This window comes from Cetorhinus maximus, chromosome 1 (genome assembly GCF_964194155.1).
Source record: "Cetorhinus maximus chromosome 1, sCetMax3.hap1.1, whole genome shotgun sequence".
Taxonomy (NCBI): domain Eukaryota; kingdom Metazoa; phylum Chordata; class Chondrichthyes; order Lamniformes; family Cetorhinidae; genus Cetorhinus; species Cetorhinus maximus.
The window spans coordinates 140,945,658-140,968,021 of NC_135879.1; the positions used below are offsets into that span (position 1 = coordinate 140,945,658).

The 22,364-nt window shown below is 42.2% G+C and overlaps 1 protein-coding gene across 2 annotated transcripts in view; it reads right to left on the bottom strand.

Annotated features, from left to right (window-relative positions):
• Positions 1–22,364, bottom strand: part of LOC144683834 (tyrosine-protein kinase TXK-like) — a 73,750-nt gene that overhangs the window by 33,849 nt on the left and 17,537 nt on the right. Inside the window, exons 2-8 of one of the 2 annotated variants that reach the window (XM_078547328.1) lie at positions 17,033–17,081; positions 16,895–16,910; positions 13,193–13,398; positions 4,052–4,117; positions 2,634–2,688; positions 2,082–2,161; positions 354–487 (exon numbers count right to left, since the gene is read on the bottom strand). In XM_078547328.1, coding sequence (XP_078403454.1) covers positions 354–487; positions 2,082–2,161; positions 2,634–2,688; positions 4,052–4,117; positions 13,193–13,398; positions 16,895–16,910; positions 17,033–17,081 — 606 coding nt within the window. Of the gene's footprint in view, positions 1–353; positions 488–2,081; positions 2,162–2,633; positions 2,689–4,051; positions 4,118–13,192; positions 13,399–16,810; positions 16,911–17,032; positions 17,082–22,364 lie in introns of both variants that reach the window. The other variant, XM_078547319.1, reaches the window with a different exon arrangement.

Sequence of the window (22,364 nt, forward strand, 5' to 3'; positions counted from 1 at the left end):
GCCGGACAGGGCAGACAAGGCCTTAGTTTAATAACTCACCTAAAGGATGGACCTCCAGCAATTCAGTACTGCAACAGTAATACCTGAAATGTCAGCTTAAATATGAGCTCAAACCCTGACATGGAGCTCACAGTCTTCTGACCCAAAGGTAAAAGTGTTACCAACTTTGCCAAGTTGACATTTGAAATAATCATTGTGGAGACTGAAGTAATTAGGGCTACAGTCTTTTATCACATGTGTTGCTGATTAGGACTCTCGTGCCATCTAGATCCGCAATTAAAATGTATCTACAATCCATACCTAACAGAGTTTTGTATTTCAAATATTTGGGTAGAATCATATTTACGCTGTACCTGCTGCATTGTGCTCATGATACTCGATGAGTTCAGGGATAGTATCAAATAGGTGTTTTTCTGCCACATAGTACTGTCTCTTTGATGTCTGCGTCTGTTTTATGTGATAGTGTCTGACAGATCCATCTTGATCACTGTAGGAACATATCAGGGTCATAGCTAAAACAAACATATTGAAATACTCCTTCATTCTTACAGCCTCTGAGCATCTATTTTCTTATTGGAAGCAGTGGAACCAAAGGGTTGCCATTAATTACAGCAACATCATTGTTGACCTCTCATGTTACCGTATATTCTACCACAAAGTGACATTTACTTGCCTAGTAGCAAAAGTCAATAAGATAAACTCTCAGAATAAGTACCCTGTGTTTTTTTATGAGTTCATGATTCTGCAATTTCTACGTCAATGCAATGTGGTTTTGGTGTCACAATGCCACAGAAATTACAGTGCAACTGTGCTTTCAAGTCACCCATTTTAAAGCAAATTTTGGCAAGAAGTCTAAAACCAGCTCAAGCAGCTAGTCTCATAAAATTTTGGGTTCCCAACAAGTGACAGTATAAATTATAGTATACACTTGGATGCCTTATCATGTTGAAAAGTCTTAAATGAATTATTTGCAAGTACAATGATCAGTAAGTAAGCAAATAGCTCCAGTACAACTGAAGCTGGTGTGAAACTGATTTTTTAAACTTTAAAATGACAGTGTAATAAAGAAGGAAAATATTATACTTGGCAGCAGTTTTTAATATGCATAAAAACCTAACAGGACATTCAGAAACGAATGGAACTCTGTTGTGTCTATGTGCATGCAAGCACCGAACTCCATTTCAGCTTATTAGTGTGGGTGGAGTCAGTAGACTACTCAAAATGCAAGTATTGATGCAGACAATTTTTCCAACATGCATCACTATAAATCATAAAGCACCTGACGTATTACAGGACCATCCAAATATACAAAACCAATAGAAGACATTCTTGGTGTCTTTAAAAGCCCATGTGATTCACTCCAGGGGCCTGAGACTGTCATTTCTTTTTGTATTTGTTCATGGGAAGAGTTCATCGCTGGCTAGGCCAGCATTTATTGCCCATCCCTAATGTTGCGGCCATTTAGCTGAATGTTATAGCTCAGTGAAACTATGACTGTTCAATTCTGCAACATTCATGCCCTGTGAAAAAAGGATGACATTTCTTTAGGAAAGGATGTGTGACCTGTGAGAAATCTTCCATTTCAGATCAGAATTAGCTAGGACTGCAAATAAGAGGTGCCCTTACTTTATAGATGGCGTCTGGACACCTGCTTCGAGCGCACTAGTCATACTGTAATACCATGAATGCTTTGATCAATTCTAAGCTTGATAAACTCCAGCCTCCATGAGATGGAAATTCTGTCCATGTGTTCTTTAGAGTATGAAATCGAATTATGTTTTCAAAGTGCAAGGGTATTGCACAGACATGGGTCAGTGTGGGCATGTTCACTCAAAGTGTAAGTATCAGTGTGCATAATACAGAAAAAGTTATTATAATCTTCAGGTGGTGCATTTAAAATTAACTTTGGGCTATACTCACTGAAGCATATCGTAACTTAGGCAAATATAATAACAATTATACAAAAATAAAAGCACTCCACAAACATTACCTACTTTTATAGTTACACAGCTAAATGAATACCACATATAGTCATAATGTTACAGTTAAAATTTCATGAAAATAAAATCATTTATCATTACCCTCCAGCTTTGGTATAAACAGACACTGTGTAAATTCCTTGCTGGCTGGAGTCTCTGACAACAAAAGCCCCTTCTTTAGCCTGAAAGAAAATGTACACAAAAATGTATATTTAAAAAGAACCTTCTAACTAACACTTGCAAAAGATTTAAGAGTGAAATTGGTCTTTGCACTTATAACAAATTGGCTGCATGTTTTACACTTGCCCATTATTGAAATCAAAGGAAAAGAAAACAGTTTGATGTAAAATGGGCTGCCAAGAAGCACTAGTGCTTAAGAGCAATTTCACACCTTTATTCTTGAAAATATAAACTAAGAGCTTAAAGATCGAAGTAGTCTGATTAAGTGAAGCCAGTAATCTCGTTATTGTTTGTACTTAGTTATTGCACAGGATTGCATCAAGTGTGTAGTAAAGCTAATCATGTTCATTTATTTTAACATCAAGTTTTAATATTGAATATTTTGTCAAAATAATAGAAGTTCTAAAATATATTGTGTAACCTGAATTTATACGTACATCCAAATAATATTTTGGGAAGTGCAGTATAATTTACCTCTTGCCGAAGAAGCTGTTCTGCTTTGGTCCGTGTTATATTTTTACAATACCACCTGCAGAGAAAGATAGATTATTTCCATTTCCTTTTTGTTGCCATTTCAACATATCATGGTAGCGTGACAGTGCTGCGTTGACAGTGAACACAGAAAGATCAATGCATTTTCCTTAGTGTATTTTCACCTCAAACAAGCTTTCCTTTATATGAAAACTCAGATTACTGTGACCTCAATAACCTTCATCGACCCAAAACGTTAACTCTGTTTCTCTCCACAGATGCTGCCTGACCTGCTGAGTATTTCCAGCACTTTGAATTTTTATTTCAGATTTCTACTATCCGCAATATTTTGCTTTTGTGGTGAGCTTTTCTTTATCTGTGCTAAAGCTTTGCCTTCCATGCTCAATTGAGCAGAGCGAAGTTTTGTGGTCAACTTCACTGGTTGCTCTAACTTTCCAATGGGTGACACACGTCATTGATGACTAAAATAAACAATATTTAAACGGGATAGAAGCAAACTGCAACAAAGTCTGTACTTTTAATTCATTGGGCGTCTGTTTTGATTTGAAGCCAAAGAATTAGACTTTGTTATCTGGTTTATTAACATGTTAAAATTCTGTTAGAAATTTTCTAGGCCCAACTTTGGCTACTTCAAGAGAGGTTCTGCCCAAAATGTGAGTCTTGTTCATTAAAGTCCTTGGCATTCAGATTTTAAAGAGCTTGCCTGTGGAAAGGAAAACATAACATTGTTTGCGTTATGTTGCCCTTGGCTAAAATTTGGTCTATACATTAGTTTGTTTTGCTGGGTAGATTTCCCGTCTTGCATATTTTGTTTGATCCCCTGCCTCCCACATAACCACTACAATACTTTTACTAATTCTTTACATTTCAGTATATCTAGATGTCATGCTTCACTTAGTAGAGAGGATAGCTATTCCATTGGAAGACCTGAATGTGCTTCATAACTGAGGTGGTGAAGAGACGTTTGTTAGGGGGCCAACAAATGTAACGACTCCTGAGGCCTTCTGGTAGCGCCTATCATTATTCCAAGACCTGTACCGACATTTCAGAGGAGACAGTTTTTTCCACCTCTGCTTCATGAGACAGGCTGTCATACAGCTGTGCCATTTGTTGACCAAAGATCTGCACAACAACCCATTCAGAGGCATGAGGTGGAGAAAACTGAAGCACAAAGATTTATACTATTGCATCCTTCCAAGCCGCCCATGAAACCTGTGCCACTTTGGGCAGTCTGTAATATGCAATTGTGTCGGGGAGGGATGACTACCATCAGTGTAGTGCAGCCCATGACACTGTTAGAGTATTACTGAATTAGACTGATATGTGGCCATTGATTCATTTTTAAAGGGCTAGTGCTTGTTAGCATTCAAATAACAAATACAGTTGAATAGTGAACTTACTCAAATGCCTCTATATTATTAGATTTCTTCTCAGTCACATAGTTGCTTGGAATTAATCCTTCATTTCTGAAATAATATATGTTAATTACTTTCTGTTCCATAGGAACCTTCCAACAAGATCAAATTAGACAAATGTAAAAAGGAAAATACAAATGAAACAAATTAAGCACATTTGGCAGTGAGTAGACCAAATTCAAGTGAAGACACATTTTGGAAAGTGCTTTTATTTCTTTTTTTTTCTTAAAGTAAAACCTTGAGAATCCATAGTGTCAGGAAAATAGAATAATCTTTATAATGTTATTGGAATTTAGCATAAAGTAGGAATAGTGTGTGTCTGTGTGTGTGGGACTTAATTGAATTAAAGACAGCTGGTCTGAAGGCTTTGATGTATCAGAAGAGAAGCTAGGTTTGAAATGCTAAATAAGTAAACATGGATGAAGTTTTAGAATGTAGGGTGTAAAGGGAAAATTTGCCTGTTTAGATAAATCAGAGTAATTTGAATTTCAAAGGAGGTGGTGAAATGTTACACTTAGCCAGAAGAAGCCAAACAGTGTGTTTATTTTTCCCAAAGCTTACTGATAAAATTGGTCCTATGAAAGATTTTTATTATTAGAAAAGTAGAGTTGAAAAGATATATTAGGACAATGGGATTTACATTAAAAAGGGAGAAACCTGTATGAAGGAGATGAGGTTATGAGCGAGAAAAATGAATTCTAAGATCTATCAGTTGTGAAAAGCCTCCAGCCTCTATCCCTCAGGTTGCTATCTACAAGAACTGAAGTGAAGAAAAGCCACTTTGAATTCGACTGTTCAGGGTATCATGTTACTTTGCTTGGGTCTTTTAAAATCTGTTTTTTACTGTTGCCTTAACAGAGATGCAACTGGGAGTTAGATTAACAAGGGGAGCTAGGAGTTACCATAGTAGTAATTTGTAAACCTGTGTATGTGCTTAAAATCATTTTTAAAAAATTATTAATAAAGTTTTAATTTAGTTTTGTAAGACTCGGTGGTCTTATTACTACTGAATTCAAGACACACATCTGAAATAAATACAAATTGTAAAATAAGTTGTGGTGGTTGTTTCAAGTTTCCCTCTGGGATTTGAACATCTCAGCATTTATCATCCGCTGTGCCATAACAATAGTTATTCTGAAAGATTTCATCAGTAAAGTTACCCTATCATGTCAAAATGAGGCACCATTAGATAAGATGAAGAGGGAGGTACAGAGATATTCGAACCATATACAAGGACAGACTAGATAATGTAGGTGCTCAGGACAGGGTCAAGTATATAACACAACAGAAGCGTCATGTTACCTAGGCTCCTTAGACAGCACCTTCCAAACCCATGACTGTGACCATCTAGAGGGACAAGGGCAATAGACAAATAGGAAGACCACCACCTGGAAGTTCCCCTCCAAGCCACTCACTGCCCTGACTTGGAAATATATCACCGTTCCTTCACTGTCACTGGGTCAAAACCCTGGAGCTCCCTCCCTAACAGCACTGTGGGTGTACCTACACCACATGGACTGTAGCGGTTCAAGAAGACAGCTCACCACCGCCTTCTCAAGGGCAACTAGGGATGGACAATAAATGCTGGCCCAGCCAGTGACACCCACATTCCATGAATGAATAAAAAAAAGATAGCAGGGTCAGACAGCTAGATAGGAAAGATTAATTAACATTGAACATAAATGTATGAACCCCAGAGGATCTGAAGTAAAAATATAGATTATTTTAAATATTTTATTCTTCTTCAAGTAAATAAGTTTTTCTTATATTCTTTAAGTTACTTCTCAATCTTTTCTATTTATGTCTGTGGCCTTTCAGCTTGGCTTATTGGTAACTTTCCAGCCGCGGGTTATAGCAATACATCAAGGTTTGTGGGATAATGTAGGAAGACACTCCAGCACAACATTGGGAAGTGAGGACTTTAAACAAAGATCGACCAGGCCAGATCTGTTGGATGTTTAAGATTCCAAGAAGGAGAGCAGGAAGTTTTCCTGATGTCCTCCCTTGATAAATACTGCAAAAATAAACTTGGCTACTTATTATTGTTTATGGAACATTGGTGATGGAAATTGGCTGTCACATAACAACAGTTACCATTATATTATTACATTATTCAAAAGAATTAGGAACTATATTGTTATGCATATATATTCAGACACTCAATACTGCACTATAATCAGTGTACTGAGCAACAATTCAGCCTGCAGCACATGGTGAGATCTGAAAAAGTACATTTGATGTTAGCTCCAGCATTTGTGTCTAAAAATGTCTAAGTAAAGAAATATTTTGACCTGCTGGAAATCACAAGACATAATAGTCACCACACTCCAAAACTTAATTAATAATTTAAAATGGTCCAAATGAGACACAGCTTAATGGCCAGAATTTTCTGGCTCCATTGGCGTCAGGTGTCATGGTGAGTGGCGGGCGGGACAATATGCCGAGAAGGCCAAAAATCAGTTTTATGCCGTTGTGAAACCAGTTTGCGATTGTCCGCCCCACCTGTCAATGGCAGGCCGCATTTCCTGCTGCCACACATCAGGAACGTTATTTTAATACATTTACACCTAATTATCAGCCCTGCTCGTCAGAATAATCCCCCACGCTGGATCATCCGGGCACGTTGGTGTGATTGCATTCCAACATGTTTCACAACTGTATATGAGCGACGTGCACCTGGTAACCTGAACTTCGAAGGGAGCTCGGAGGTGAATGCACATAGCCTTGTGAGCATCGCCCGTAGGACATCAAGGAAGAGACGCCGCGCATTCAGGGGAGCACAAGCAAGTTGCTTTTTCCCGGTTGGCTTTCGCTGTGGTGCCGGGGCAAGGGCTCCAGTGCAAATCAGGCTGGGGTTGGGGGGGGGCAAGGCAGCACACACTACAGGAAATACTCAAGCACATGCTGGGGAGTGTGGGGAGAGGGAGGGTGAGGGAAGCGACCACGCACTTGGAAAAACTTGCCAAAAGTGAGCATTCTTCTACAGCTGAGACAGTTCAGCTGCAGCTCCATTGATATGCTTGGAGTCGGGCCTCTGAAGCTTGTCTGCCCACTCAAGCAACACAAAAGCATGAAAGTGCCACCAAATGCTCCAGAACTTTTCACCCATCAGGTGCAGACTGCAAATTAATGTGTGTTTTAGGGGGCAGCAGAGCAATTGGCCGACTGGGCAAGTTGTAGAATCCCCTTGTGAAAGGTGGCCATGCAGCAGTCACTGGTGGAGGTGCTCACAATCCCTTGCAATGTCTTTATTAAAGGCTTGGACCAGTATCAATTTTGGTTCAAGCTAACAGCGCAGCCTTGCAGTGTGGGTTAGGAGAATGCCTGCGCCTGAGCTGAGAGCACAGCATGCAGTCCAGTGGCCGAAGATGCCCCCTATCGGTCAAGTGGAGTGGGCCAGAGGTGGTTGGGGTTTCGGACAACCAATGAGCGCAGTACACACTGGCCATCCAAGTGGGTGGCCAGCAATCTCCAGCATGTGTGGAGGAGCCTTTAGACTTAACCAAGAGAAGTTCTTAGGACACATATGCTAACCTACATGTCTCTCTCTTTGATCCTGCAGCAGGAGAACATCAGGATCATGGAGACTGGTGATTTAGCGGAATGCCTCATGGCTTACAGGGAGCAGAGAAGAAGACGAAGCGAGCAGCGGAGGGGCCTGGCTCGGCAAAGGGAGGAGCACCTCCCTCAAGATGAAGGGGCAGTAAGGCCTGCTGCACACGCAGCCGAAGGTCCACAGTGAGCTGTCGCTGGCAGGCACCTCACTAGAACCAGGGTCTATCGACGGCACTTGTTGTTCTTGCAGATGACCAAGAACCAGTGTCACTGAAGACTGCACATGTCTAGGGAATTGGTCAGTCACATATGCCACCGGCTGCAGGATTTAGCACTGCGGGGGCATGGAGGGCATCCACTGCCAGTGGCCATGAAAGTGACCGTGGTGCTCAATTTTTATGTCAGTGGCTCCTTCCAGGGTTCCACAGGTGACCTGTGCAAGATCTCGCAAGCCTCCACGCACAGATGTATCCAGGACGTCACAGACATCATCTTCACGAAGACACAGAACTTTGTGCATTTCTCCGGGGGTCAGGAAAGCCAGGAAGCAAGAGCTCTGGGATATGCACAGGTCTTAGGTTTTCCACAGGAGCAATGTTCCATCGACTGCACTTACGTGGTGCTTAGATCTCCGTGGCAACAAGCAGTCAACTACGTCAACTGCAAGGGCTTCCACTCGCTGAATGTTCAGCTGGTGTGCGACCTCCACAAACACATCCAGGTCTGAGCACGATTCCCAGGAAGCGTCCACAACTCCTGCATACTTAACATGCCTCAGGTCCCTGACATCTTCCAGGGTCCAGGGGGGCTGCAGGGTTGGATCCTCGGGGACAAGGGCTACTCATAGAGGACGTGGCTGATGACACCTGTGCGGCAGCCTCAGACTGCAACAGAGTGACAGTGTAACAAGACTTATGCCGCAACCTGGATTTTGGTGGCACAAATGATAGGCAACTTGAAAATGAGGTTCCAGTGCCTTGACAGGTCTGGTGGAGCACTGCAATACAGTCCCCAGAGGGTGTTGCACATTATCGTTGATTGCTGCGCACTCCACAACCTGGCACTGCAACAAGTGGAGGGCCTGGCTGAGGAGGAGGTAGAGGAGCTGCACATCTCCTCCAATGAGGGGGATGTCAAAGGGGATGATGGTGATGAGGTCCGCGAAGATGAGGATGCCGGTGATGAGGCCATCACATTGGCCAGACAAGGCAGGTGTACTCAGGAGGCCCTCATAGCCGCAAGATTCGTGGGGGATGAGGATGAGATGCAGTGAAGGCAGACCTGACATCCTCACCTTACATTTGTGAACATTTGGCTCCTGTGTGGCTGATAGCAGTGCACATATTCAGTGCTCAGGCTCCTGTCATGAAGTTGCCATGGAGGCCCTAATAGTCACTATATTCCAAGAGGATGATGACAATATGCAGTGAGGACACTCCATAGATAGAAAGATAGAACCATAGAAAACAGGAGCAGGAGTTGGTCATTCATCCCTCTGAGCCTGCTCCACCATTCAACATGATCATGGCTGATCCTCCATCTCAACACTATACTCCTGCACTCACCCCATACTCCTTGATGCCTTTAGAGCCTAGAAACCAATTTCCTTCTTAAATATATTCAGTGAGTTGGCCTCCACAGCCTTCTGTGGTAGAGAATTTCATAGGTTCACCACCCTTTGAGTGGAGAAATTTCTCCTCATCCCAGTCCTAAGTGGTCTACCCTGTATCGTGCGACTGTGACCCCTCATTCTAGATCCCCCAGCCAGAGGAAATATCATCCCTGCATCCAATCTGTCCCTGTCAGAGTTTTATACGTTTCAATGAGATCCCCTCTCATTCTTCTAAACTCCAGTGAATGGAGGCCTAGTCGGCCCAATCTCTCCATACGACAATCTTGCCACCCCAGGAATCAGTCTGGTGAACCTTTGCTGCACTTCCCCTACTGCACACAATACTCCAGGTGTGGTCTCACCAAGGCCCTGTACAGCTGCAGTAAGACATCCTTGCTCCTGTACTCAAGTCCTCTCGCAATGAAGGTCAACATACCATTTGCCTTCTTAACAGCTTACTGCACCTGCATGCTTGCTTTCAGTGATTGGTGTACAAGGACACCCAGCTCCCTTTGTACATCAACATTTCCCAATCTATCACCATTCAAATAATACTCTGCCATTCTGTTTTTCCTACCAAAGTGGATAACTTCACACTTATCCACGTTATACTGCATCTGCCATGTATTTTCCCACTCACTCAACTTGTCTAAATCATCTTCAAGCCTCTTAGCATCATCCTCACCACACACATTCCCACCAAGTTTCATGTCATCAGCAAACTTGGAAATATTACATTTGGTTCCCTTATCCAAATCATTGATAGCTATTGTGAACAGCCAGGGCTCAAGCACTGATCCCTGCAGTAACCCATTAGTCACTGCCTGCCACTCTGAAAAAGACCCATTTATTCCTCCTCCAAGTTTCCCTGTCTGCTAACCAATTCTCAATCCATGCCAATATATTACCTCTTCACATTGATGCTGTGAATGTCTGACTCCTGTCTGGCCGAGGGCAGCTCACTTGCACTCCATGATCAGGGTCATATCATAGAGACGCAGTCATGAAACTTGAAATGCACCTGAGCTCTTCAGGAGTACAGCATCACTGGTCACAGATGCTGAAGAGATGGGGGGGGGCCAGCCCCACTTAAAGGTGCTGACAGCACAGAGAGAGAATGACGGAACTCGGTGACGCCTGCCCACGACATTCTGTGACAGCAATGACCAGCACCATCGAAGTGCAGGCGTCAGTCATGTGTCCAGGGAGTGTGAAGACAGACTATCACTTTGGTCTGAAGGTTACACACTGCACAGGGAAAAGGCCCTGGACTGAGACACCTGCCTTTAACTTGTACAGGAGCTAAGGTTTCACATCTGAGTAATACGAACACAACTCATCAGAACAAGGAGCAATAGGCAAGGAGACATTCTTGAGAGTTTATTGACAATAGGGAACATTAAGTACAAGTGATGAACACCCGTGCCCAGGCTGTGCAACTACACCTTCTTAACTTTCCTAACCCTGGTCCTACGCCTTGGTGCTCCCTGGACATCCACAGTGGAGGTGGAGGCAGCCTGCTGACTGCTACACCCTGTCTGTGATGATCTTGGTGGGCGTCCTCTGCAGGGTCAGGACCTGGAAGGTCCCAGGCTGCTTTTGGGGTCCTGCTGAGCAGCAGTAGAACGCCTCTTGGCCTGTGGAGCTGGAGCTACTGGGATCACAAGAGGAGGGGATTCGGATCGGCCGGACACTCCCGGAGTCACCTGGGTAGATGACCCATGGTGTGCAGCTGCTGCTCCTCCTCCCTATGGATGCCCAAGGACCCCTGGCTGACTCCTTGAGGAGAAGGGGAAGCTGGAGTGAAATTGAGCTGCCTGGCACCCCTCTCGCATTGACACTGTTGGAAGCCAACAATGGCATCAGCGATGGAGTTCGGCCCGTGCAGCAGTGCAGGACCGATGTCCTGGGCCAAGGTCTCCATGGCAGCCACCTGTTGAAGGGTCGTGAGGACTCGAAACGTCGACTCTTTTCTTCTCCACCGATGCTGCCAGACCTGCTGAGTTTTTCCAGGTAATTCTGTTTTTGTTTTGGATTTCCAGCATCCGCAGTAGTTTTTTGTTTTTATCCTACCAGTGTTGACCTCGGTGCATTGGCATGCTGGTGCTATCACCTCAGTCTGAAAGCGAACAGGCTCCTCCATTGTGCTTGCAATCTGAGGAGTGCAGCGGACATCGCTTCCTGATGTTTCCAAGCTTGCCTTTGCAGCTCCAGCAACTGAGGTATGACCGAATCCAAAGGCTCCTCATCTGATCTGGACTCAGCAGATTTCTGGCCTCCAGCAGTCCTCCGAGTGCCGAGGCCCTGGGAAGTCCCTGCCGTCACCTGCTGTGGATCAGAAAGTGCGATGTGCTCACCAGATTGTGATCCCGAGGATACTCTAGAATTAAGTCCCACTGAGGTGTGCTGATCTGTGCTGATGGAGGGTGTGGGTGACGCTGTGATGGGTCTTCAGTTGGGGTGTCATCAGATTCTTCTTCGAGGTGTCTCCGGGGCTTGAGTCAAGGACCTGGGTCGTGGACTCCCTCGGCTGTTTCCCAGATGTGCCTGTGAAAGCAAGGGGAGATAATTAGTGCATGGCAAGGACTGCGGAACAGGGGAACTGACCCACAGCATGGTTGTCTGATGGATGTTGCACTGCTAGATCCCCACTTGGCTGAGCACTGCCGACCTCACCGTCAGCATGGAACTGGTCCAGATCATCACCAGCCAGCTGAATGACTCTATTTTTAATGTCTGTGAGGCCTTGATGTCTCCACCAGTCTGTGACCTCTCCCTTTTGTTGTGTGCCAGCTTGTCCTGCATGAAGACAAATGGAGGGAGTGTAAGCAGGATGCCTGCCAGGCCAGATGAAAAGGATGCCTGGCATGGATGGGATGAGGACACAATCTGCAGGACAGATGAAGGTGTGTGAGAGAGAGTGAATGGTGATGTCCCTTCAACTGGCAGTGAGTGAGATCCCTGTGGAAGTGTGATGAGTTTGTGTATGAGTGGAAAGTGATGAGAAGAGTGACTTATCCTGCAGAACAGAGGAGATCATTCATCCTCTTTCAGCACTGGGTGGCTGTCCTCTTTTGCAGAGCACTGGTGCTGATGACAGCTGCCTTGCTGGATTGGTGACTTTGCTTGCTGGTCTTTGCCCAGACCAGTGGTAGAGAATTTCACGGCGAGCCTCCACTGTATCCAGTAGGTGCCCGAGGGAGGTGTCACTAAATCCGGGTGCAGCATGTTTCCTCCCTTTGGCAGCCATGACTTTGCAGCAGCTTCTGATGCCTTAGAGAGTGCTAGCTCTGTGCAGGGGTGCCCTTTAAATATGGCTCCAAAATTACTGAAGGCTTGAGATGGCGGAGGGGCGGGTGAATCAAGGCCGCCCCACCAGTGATCTGGTGTGTTTCCCGGGGATGAATTATTAATGAGGCAGGACATGCTAGTAATAGGATGATACTGTGCGAAAAGCCGCCATTGCGCCTGGCGGGTAAAACATCCTTTTCCCCGCCCGCTACCGCACCTTCGGTGGAATTGTCCCAGATTTGCACAATATCTCTACAATTTGTGTGTGTGTGCATGGGGGGTGGGACGGGGTGGAAGAATGCATGCTTGAGTGTTGCCATTCTCCCTCGTGACTCTGGGAGGAGAAATGGAAATCTCCACAGAAATTCAGAGCTAATAAATGCAACTGTTATTACCTGAATCCTAGGTGGAAGGACCGAGCTTTGGACACTAGTAATTTACTCCATTCTTTCAAATTTTGATCAGAACAAAACTTTAAAGTTAAAGTCATTCAGTTTCCAATACTCACGGGTGAATCCCAGGGTTTCTGCTTCACACTCTGTGTAACTGGTGGTTTATGTCCAGATGTTAAGTGATGATCAGTATCCTTGATACATCTGAATACATTGTAACTCAATAACATGAATTCTATATAGTACTAAATATGGTAAAGGAAACATCATTCTTACCCATGTTTGTCCCGCGCTTTCCACCAGTGAGGGTCACGTTTCTGGAGAATAACATATTCTTCATATCTCTTGACACTCAGGTCAGTAGGTTCCCGGGCCCAGAAATCATACAGCGCTATCACCCTGACCTCCCCACCCTCCTCATCATCACTCTGAGGTGGCGGTGGAGGTTTCCTTCTTGATGGGACCCCCACTGACCTGTTCACCTGAACAACACCAAAAATTAAAAACAAATATAGTAAAGGCTTTATCTGTTAATCTATGCCAAAATGTACTTTATCATAACGATTCAAGCATAATGATGAATTGTTCCAGTTCAGCAATGCTAAATACATTCTTCACAGTTTTGAAGAACATTGAAAAACATTTAGAAGCTCGGTGCCTTAGAGTCTTTCTGCAACGTGCGCAAATCTTATAAAGGCATATGTTAAAATTTGTTTCGGCATTAACTATTTACTTTTGATCTGTATTTCGTAATGTAATATTAAAATAAAATCCCTTCGAAAATTATGGCGATCTCTTTCAGGGTGACTCCCACTACTTTGCCAATGTCTGGTCCTCAGTTCAGTCTTACAATTCAATTTTAGCAACATTCTATGAGGAGGAAGTTACTTCACTGCAACACTTTAGTTGTTATGTAAATGTACCCTTAGGCTGGGACCATGGACACAAATTGTTAAATCCACAAATGCCTGAAAATGAAAGGGTTTTAATACTCACACAGTTCAGGGAAACCAAACTCCTCAATGACAATGGTGAAACAGAAGTTCCAATATATTTCTAACACTAAGGGGGTGAATTTACATGAGGATCTCTCCCACTTGTCTGCAGGAACTTTGGCAAAAGAGTGGTGGAAATCCCGGAGAAAGACTTATGGATCTTCGGTCAAAGTTACAGCAGATGACCAAGCAGAAGAACCCAGGTGAAATTTACCTTCGGACGCTTTGAAAATAGATGGCAACAGTGGACCAACACTAACATGGTCCTATAAAATTAATCTATTTGCTATATTAACAAAAGCTTGTTTGAACACATCTTATTTTAAATATTCCCAAGGTGTAATTTCCAGCCCCAAGTGTTAACCTGTCATGGCTTTAGCATAAGATATATCAAACTCTGATATATCAATCTGTCCATTTAAAAACAAAGGCCCCATCAGAGTCATCAACCGCACATACCTTGCAGGTGAGGTTTTTCATAAGGGTTTTAATAAATCTACTTGAGACTGACTGCAAAAGAATTTTTCAGTTGCTCTCTATATAGGGAGCTAAACTAAGGGGATTTGTATAAGTAAATTCTATGCCCCACTGGCAAACCTATATAATCTAAAGAAATTATATCGTTTGTCCGATGCGTTATTGGAGCTCTGCTGGTCTTTAACACAAGCATTGTGAATGAAGACAGGGCCTTTTCTACACCAGGGTCAGCTGTAATCAATGAAAACAATGCTTCAGGTCTGCCTGCTATCTTGCACATGATACTACAATTCAGCTATGAGTTACTGACATTTCTAGATTAAACTTTGGAAGACTAAACACATCAATTAAATTAACAATGATAAATGCATTGATTTAGACACTTAAAAGGAACAAATATAATGGACCATATGATATACTACAGCTTGAAGTACTTTAAACGCAGTTATTATTTATTTGTATTGTTTCAATATTTTACTGTGCTATGGAAGTTCTCAGTGTCAGCATATGTAACCTGAGATAAAAACCCTCCAGAAGAATTCATGGGCAGAATTTTGCCCTTGGCAGGGGTGCTCAGCAGGGGCAGGTGGGGGTGGTCAGAAAGCTGACCTCCACCCACAATTGGCACCGCACTGCGATTTTACGCAAGTGGCAGCGCTGAGTGCTGCCTGGGCAGGTGGGGGGAGGAAGGCAAGCGGGCCTAGCGTGATCTTCGCGCATGCATGTGAAAGAGAGCTTCAATCTCCCTGAGGCATGGAGCTGCCTCAGGAGATGAAGCGCTGTTTAAAAAAATAATGAAGAGAATAAAAATGTCATAAAACATGTCCCCTCATGTGACTCTGTCACATGAGCAGGGACATGTTTTTAATTCAAGTGTGAAATTTTGATTTTATTTTTATTTGCTTTAGGAAACCTCATCCCACCTGTGGATGAGGTTTCCTAAAAAATGCAAAGGCCGCTTGGCATTTTCGCCGCCCGTCAACTGTAAGGTTGGATGGGCAACACAAATTTGATATTAATAACTCTGTTAATGGCCTTAACAGGCCTCTTAATTGTCGGCGGGCACGTTGCCAACTCCAGGGCAGGCCCGCCAAACAAAATGTCGCGGGACTGCACGATGACATCGGGATGCTTGCCCAATGTCATCACGCGTCATTTTACACTGTTAGAAGCAGGTCTGAACTTTGTGGATTCATTTGGGTAGCCTAGCTACCTTTTTGGAGAGGCAAGATACCCCTTTGGATATGGTCCTGGGGCATCTTTGGGGAGGTCACGGGCCCTTCGAGATTTCTAAAATTAGGCATGAATGTCTGTAAAAAATGCATAAACTAATTGGAACTGTGAAGCTCATTGGAATTGTCAAAAACAACTATCAAATGTGTTAAGATGTACTGTCAAGGGGAGCTGTCAAAAGCAGCTGTCCAAAGTGCCAAAATGAATTGTCAAAGGGAGCTGGCAAGGCATTTAAAACTCCTGCCCTTTAACTCTTTGAAAAAAAAACTGTCTGGTGTGTTAAAAATGATTGCTTGTTATTTCATTCTGTCTGTTGACATAGGACTTAGGGTTAACATTGCTGGATTAGTGCTGCATGACTGATTTCACAATGTCCATTATCACAGTAGGGTGCCTGTCATTTCAGTTTGATTAACATCTTCAAGTGACTATGGAGTCTTTGAAGTGGGACTATGAATTTCAATGCTTGTTTTTATAAAGGATTATGCAATTGAAGGAAATGTTTGTTGTTATAAGGGATAACATAGTTGAAGGAATGTAAATGGGCTTTTATAAATGAGAGTGGTTTTAAAAAAAAATAAAGTCTGCAATACACAGTTGGAACTTTATTTTATTTAATCTCGGCATGAGTCCTGAGGTCTTCCCATGGTGAATCCAGGGTGAGTTGACACGGTAGGTTTAAGGGCAAAGAGTGGTGTGTGGGGACATGGGTTGGAATGAGTTGACACTAAGTTGGCATAGAGGCTACAGAGGGCCATGGGGGTGGCGGGGGCCTAGGTTGGAATGGAGGATATGAGGTGACCATGGGGGGATGCGTGCATGACATGAGGTGGGTTGGCATGAATGGGAGACAGGGAGTGTGTAGGGTGGTGAGCAAGTGTGAAGAGTGAGGGCTGTTTTATGTTTTCCTGTTCTTTTAAAAAACTTTGACTCCATGCTGGTGCACCAAGGTAGGCCTTCCACCCAGCCCACCTCCACATCCAGCATACTCCGCACTTGTTCCAGGGTCACCAGGCCTCACTCTCAGGGAACTCAGTCAAGCCGGAACAAAAGTCTGACCTTCCAGTCCACTTTCTCGGGCTCTGCACTTCCAACCAAGGAGTGAAAATCCAAGCTAGAGACTCTTATAATGTGCAGGTATTGTCCCATAAAATGTAGCCTAAACATATATCAAAAGCATATCACCTACTCGGTAAATATTTGAAGGATATGATGCCTGGCGGTCATTCAAAGCATAACCATCCATGAGATCAGCATTATCATCTAAACTCACTTGAGTTGTCACTGCACTGAAATTTAATAAAAAAATAAACACATGAACATAACATTAATCACAGGATTACAGGTTGTACACATTCAAGAAAGGTAGAAAATAATTTTATTTGGAAGGTAGTTGAAAAATCAGGCTTACCGTTTCTGAACAGAACAGCAACAGCAAAACACTGACTGGATGGTGTGGTCTGTGAAAATATGAGATTTCAATGCAATAAAACTTCTTCAAATGGAAATTAAGGTACAGTTCAGGAAAATCAAAAGCAAAATACAGCAGTTAATGGAAATCTGAAACTAAAATTGAAAATTTTTGACAATGCACAGCAGTCAGATGTTAATTGATCTACTGTGTGTTTCCAGTATTTTCTATTTTTAAGTTAATTTTAAGTTAACACCACACTAAAAAGTATTTCGCTCACATTGTAGCTCATATAATCAATTTGTGATTGCAAAATACATTTGGTATTCTGTCTATTGTGTCAAGCCAATTTACATCATTTTGAAGGAGTTTTGCACATGCGGGAATATTGTTAACTTTGAGTCTTATTCCAAAATACTAACTACAGGTTATTTGAAAATGCCAGAAGCTTTAAGTAATATATCAATATTCCATTGATATAACGTTAATCTTTATGCTTAGCCACACCAGTTGGGCTAATCACACAGAATGCCCGTATACTTGAATAGAGTAAGGCTTAATAGTAAAGCTAAAATATGAAAAGCACATTCTCAGCTATACCAGCATACAATTTCATTGTTGATTAGTTGATCGTCCTGTGTTGTTTTAATGTGCAATTCATCAGTGTAGAAGGAATTGTGTTAAAACTTGTGAATCAACAACAAATGCTGGCTCTATTCATTGAAAAAGAACATATTGACATTTTCCTTTACCAAATTTCAGCAACTACCAATAAAGTGAAAAGATCAATCATTTTGAATGCTTCTTACATTATGGTTAATCAGACAGTTAATATTATGTTAGACAAAGCAAAGTGACAGACAATTAAAAAATCCTAATTTGATCCTTGATTTTTTAAAAATTTAGTCTTAGCTATGAAGCAAGTTCTCTTTGAAAATCTGCTTTTATTTGTGATTAAAAATCCATCAGGCCAGCTCTTAAATACCAAGTTACTTCTACATCTACAAATGTCAAAAGGTAGTCAGAGGATTAAAAGAAAAACAGAGGATGTTGGAAATACTCAGTAAGTCAGGTGGTATCTGTGGAGAGCAAAACAATTAACATTTCTCTCCGCAGATGTTGTCAGACCTACTGAGTTTTTCCAGCTATTTTTGTTTTTGTTTCAGATTTCCAGCATCCGCAGTATTTTGCTTTTATATTAAAACAATTAACATTTCAGATAGATGACCTTTCATCAGACATTTTTGTTTCTGTTCTTCTTTTATTTTATGTTTTTGTTTCAGATTTTCAACACCTGAATTAGGCTTTTGCAGTCCTGTGGTCATTAAATCAGATGCCGTTGGAATCCTTGTGAGGCGCATCAAACACTCTGCTTACGGTTGTATTATTCATTGGATTAGCTGGATGAACCCAGTGTCTGTGTTGCTTTAGTTTGTGAGACAATTTTTAAAGACAGTATGATGAGCAATTAGTCAGATATGCATTGTTACCACCGAGTCTTCACTTTAGTCAGCTGTAAGTACCATCATATTTTACTCTATTTATATCACATCCAGCATCGGAACCTATAATGAATTATATCTGAAAAAAAATTAAATGTTTTTTTTGAATTGTGCATGTACAGCCACAATTATTTTGGGAAAACGTTATTTTGAAAGTGAGCCCATATAGGTAATTCCTTAGGAACCCAGATGAATCCATGTCTCATCAAGAGATAAGTTCAGTTTCATCTAATTAGAGTTTAATGTCCTAGAATTATAATCCAGAACCAAAGTTTAATGGAGGCAGGGCAGGTGCTAAATTTGACACGGGACCCAGTTCTACCCTGACTCTGGGAAGAGCCACCGGATTCCAGTGAGGTAGGGAGCAAGCAACTCTTCTGCCTCCTGTACATTATAAAAGATAAGCCCATTTCTAATCATTTCCTTACATCACTCACCAACTACATCCCCATTCCTCACCCCTACTGTACCTCCATCTATATTTGCCCCTGGAAAAATCTATCCCACAATTCACTTACAACTATACTTTCAATCCCAACTGTCTTGTCTTTGGTCCTCCATTTTCCATAACATATCTGCAGCTACTACTTTACACAAACTCACCCTCACCTCCACTTTTGAGGTCCCAGTCCCCATTAAGGCCATTACTCTCATTGTTTCCTGGTCATTTCTTCTAGCATGGCCATCATTTCCTCTCCCTCAAGTTCAAGGGACACAGATTTGAAACAGTGGCTCCTCCACTGTTGCTAGATTATCAGACTGCTTATCCAACCCATACCAGATGAGCAGAAATTTCTTCCAATTAAATATTGGAAACTCTTCTCCAAATTCCATCCCCCAGCTACTTACTCCATTGGCTCCCAGCAATAGTCTAAGATTAAGTTAGTCTGTTCACAACCTTGGTGTCACATTTGACCCTGAGATGAGCTTTTGACCTCATATTCATGCCATCACTAAGACCGGCTAATATCGTCTGATTTCAGCCCTGCCTCAGCTCATTTGTTGCTGAAACACTCATTCAAGCCTTTGTTATCTCTAGACTCAACAATTCCAGTGCTCTCCTGGCTGGTCTCTCCCGAAACTTGAGATTATCCAAAACTCCACTTCCCATTTCTTAATTTGCAGCAAGTCCTGTTCCCCTATCACCCCCTTCACTGACCTACATTGACTCCTGGTCAAGCAACATCTTGATTCCAAAATTCTCACCCTTGTTTTCAAGTCCCTCATGAGCCTTGCCCCTCCCTATCTCTGTAATCTTCTCCAGCTCCACAACCCTCAGAAATATCTGTGCTCCTATTATTTTGGCCTCTTGCATCCACAGTTTTAATTGCTCCACCATTGCTGTGCCTTCCGTTGCCTAGGTCTCAACTCTGGAATACACCTCTTCATTTTGCTTTCCTCCTTTAAAATGCTCCTTAAAACCTACCTCTTTGACCAAGCTTTGGGTATCTGGCCAAATATCTCCTTATGTAGCTCAGTGTCATACTTTGTTTTACAATGCTCTTGTGAAGCACTTCAGGATGTTTCATTACCTTAAAGATGCTACATAAATATAAGTAGTTGTTGTTGTCATCTGGGGAGTTCCTGCATTTGTTCAGAAATTTTACCCAGTACACAGTGAGAAACCTCTCTGGGGAACTGAACTCTCCCCTATTAAAGCTCATGTGTGCTTGACTGAGGCCCTTGGAAAGACTTCAGGAGTTAAAGAACAGCATGGGGCAAAATAAGATGGGATATGACAAATGTCAGCTTGACATTACAAGGGGGAATCAAGCTAAATATAAAATGTACAGAGGAGAGGTGAGAAAGGAAATAAGGGGGCAAAGAGATAATATGAGAATAGTTTGGCAGCTAACATAAAAGGAATGTCATAGCTGTTCTGTAGGCCAATTGACTGTAAAAGAGTTAGCGAAGAAGATGTGGAGTCAATTAGGGACAAAAATAGAGTACTATTGGTGGAGGCAGAAGACCATGGTTGAGGTACTAAACAAATATTTTGCATTGGTGTTTAACAAGAAGGAGGACTTTGCCAAAGCTATGGTAAATGAAAAGGTTGTTAGACAACTGGATAAGATAAAAATAAAGATGGAGTACTGGAAAGGCTGGCATTTAAAGTAGATAAGTTAGCTAGTCTGGATGGGATGACTCTTGGAATGCGATGCTGAGGGAAAGATAGGTTTGTGGAGGTGCCAACCACAATCATGAAAGGTTTAGATAGAATAAATAAAGCGGAACTTCCAAATACAGATTAGAAACGTTAACTCTGTTTCTCCGTCCATGGATGCTGTCAGACCTGCTGAGTTTTTCCAGCATTTTCTGTTTTTATTTTGGAACTTTCAAATGGTTGAAAGGTCAATGACCAGTGGGCACAGATTTAAGGTGATTGGTAAAAGAACCAGAGATGATATGAGGAAAAATAAATTAAACAGTGAGTGATTAGGATTTGAAATGTGCAGCCCTATGGGTAGTGGATATAAAATCAATAGTAGCTTTCAAAGGGGAATTAGATCAATGCTTGAAGGAGAAAAATTGCAAGAATATGGGTAAAGGGTAGGGTGTGGCACTAAATGGATTGTTCTTTGAAAGAGACTATACTGACTCAATGGGCCAAATGGCCTCTTCCTGTGCATACTATTCTATCATAATTAATGCCAGAGTGAGTCAGTTACCTTAATTAGACATCTTTTGTCTTCATTAGTAGCTGCAGACTGAAAATGTAAGTCTAGAGTTTCCGTATGATTTTTACCTTGATGACAATTGCATGAAATAACACATGAGCTTGGAGAACGTGTGAGTTACACCCATGGCCACATTACACCTAATTATCCATGATCATTTACATTAGATCAAAAGGCCATTCTCACCTGAAGCAATTCCCACCCACCAGACTTGCCACGCCCCTAGGATGGAATGGTGAGTTTCTACTAGTTGAGCCTGTTTGGGGCTGTTCGTCACATTGTGCCCAAAATGTTGAGTGCACAGAAATCTGTGGCCACATTAAGCCATTGCTAATGATCTGCCACTGCAGTAAACAATATTCACTTGAAGCCCCATTCAGGTCTGTTTCTCATACTTTAAATTACTCCAAAATCCATTAATTGATCTGCCCTCGGCCTGACTGAAAACTGCTGATTGGCTTCTTTATTTATTCAGCTGCAGTAATTAGTTGAACAATTTTTCAGTTTAAGTTCATTTAAATTCAGCCATCTTGACCCATTGACCATGGTATAGTTGTTCCGGACACGGGGGTGAGGTGAATTGAATTATTATTACTGTTTACCTCTTCTGCTCATGACAGTGGTAGTTTAATCTCTAATTGAATTTGTTTCCGTTAGTATCCTTTCCCTTGTTGAAATGGACCATGGTGTGTTTTCCAAATCGTGGTTTATGAGGTCCAATGTTAACAATAACCCCACAGTTAAAATTCTTTAAGGTGAAACAAAGTTAGGATTTATTAACACATTCAAAACCCGAGGAATGGATCATGACACTCATTCACACTAACGAGCATACAAGGTAGAAAGACAGGGAAAGGAAAGAAAAGAAGACAATTGCGAGTTCCAGAAAAACACTCAGAAGGTATTGGCATTAATTCACGTGAGTAGAGTCCAGTAAGTCAATGTCCAATGAAGGTTCTATCAGATGGCTTTGTGGGTTTTTTTTTCTATAGGAGCTCAGTTGCAGGTTGAGGCAGTTGTAGATGTAACAAAAATATTCTTGTATTCTGGAAATTAGTTCACTCTGTAGGCAAAATATAGGGTTCTCTCTGGTGATTGGACTTCAAGAGAGACGGAGGTCAGAGGCAGGATGCTAGCAATTTAAACATCAAT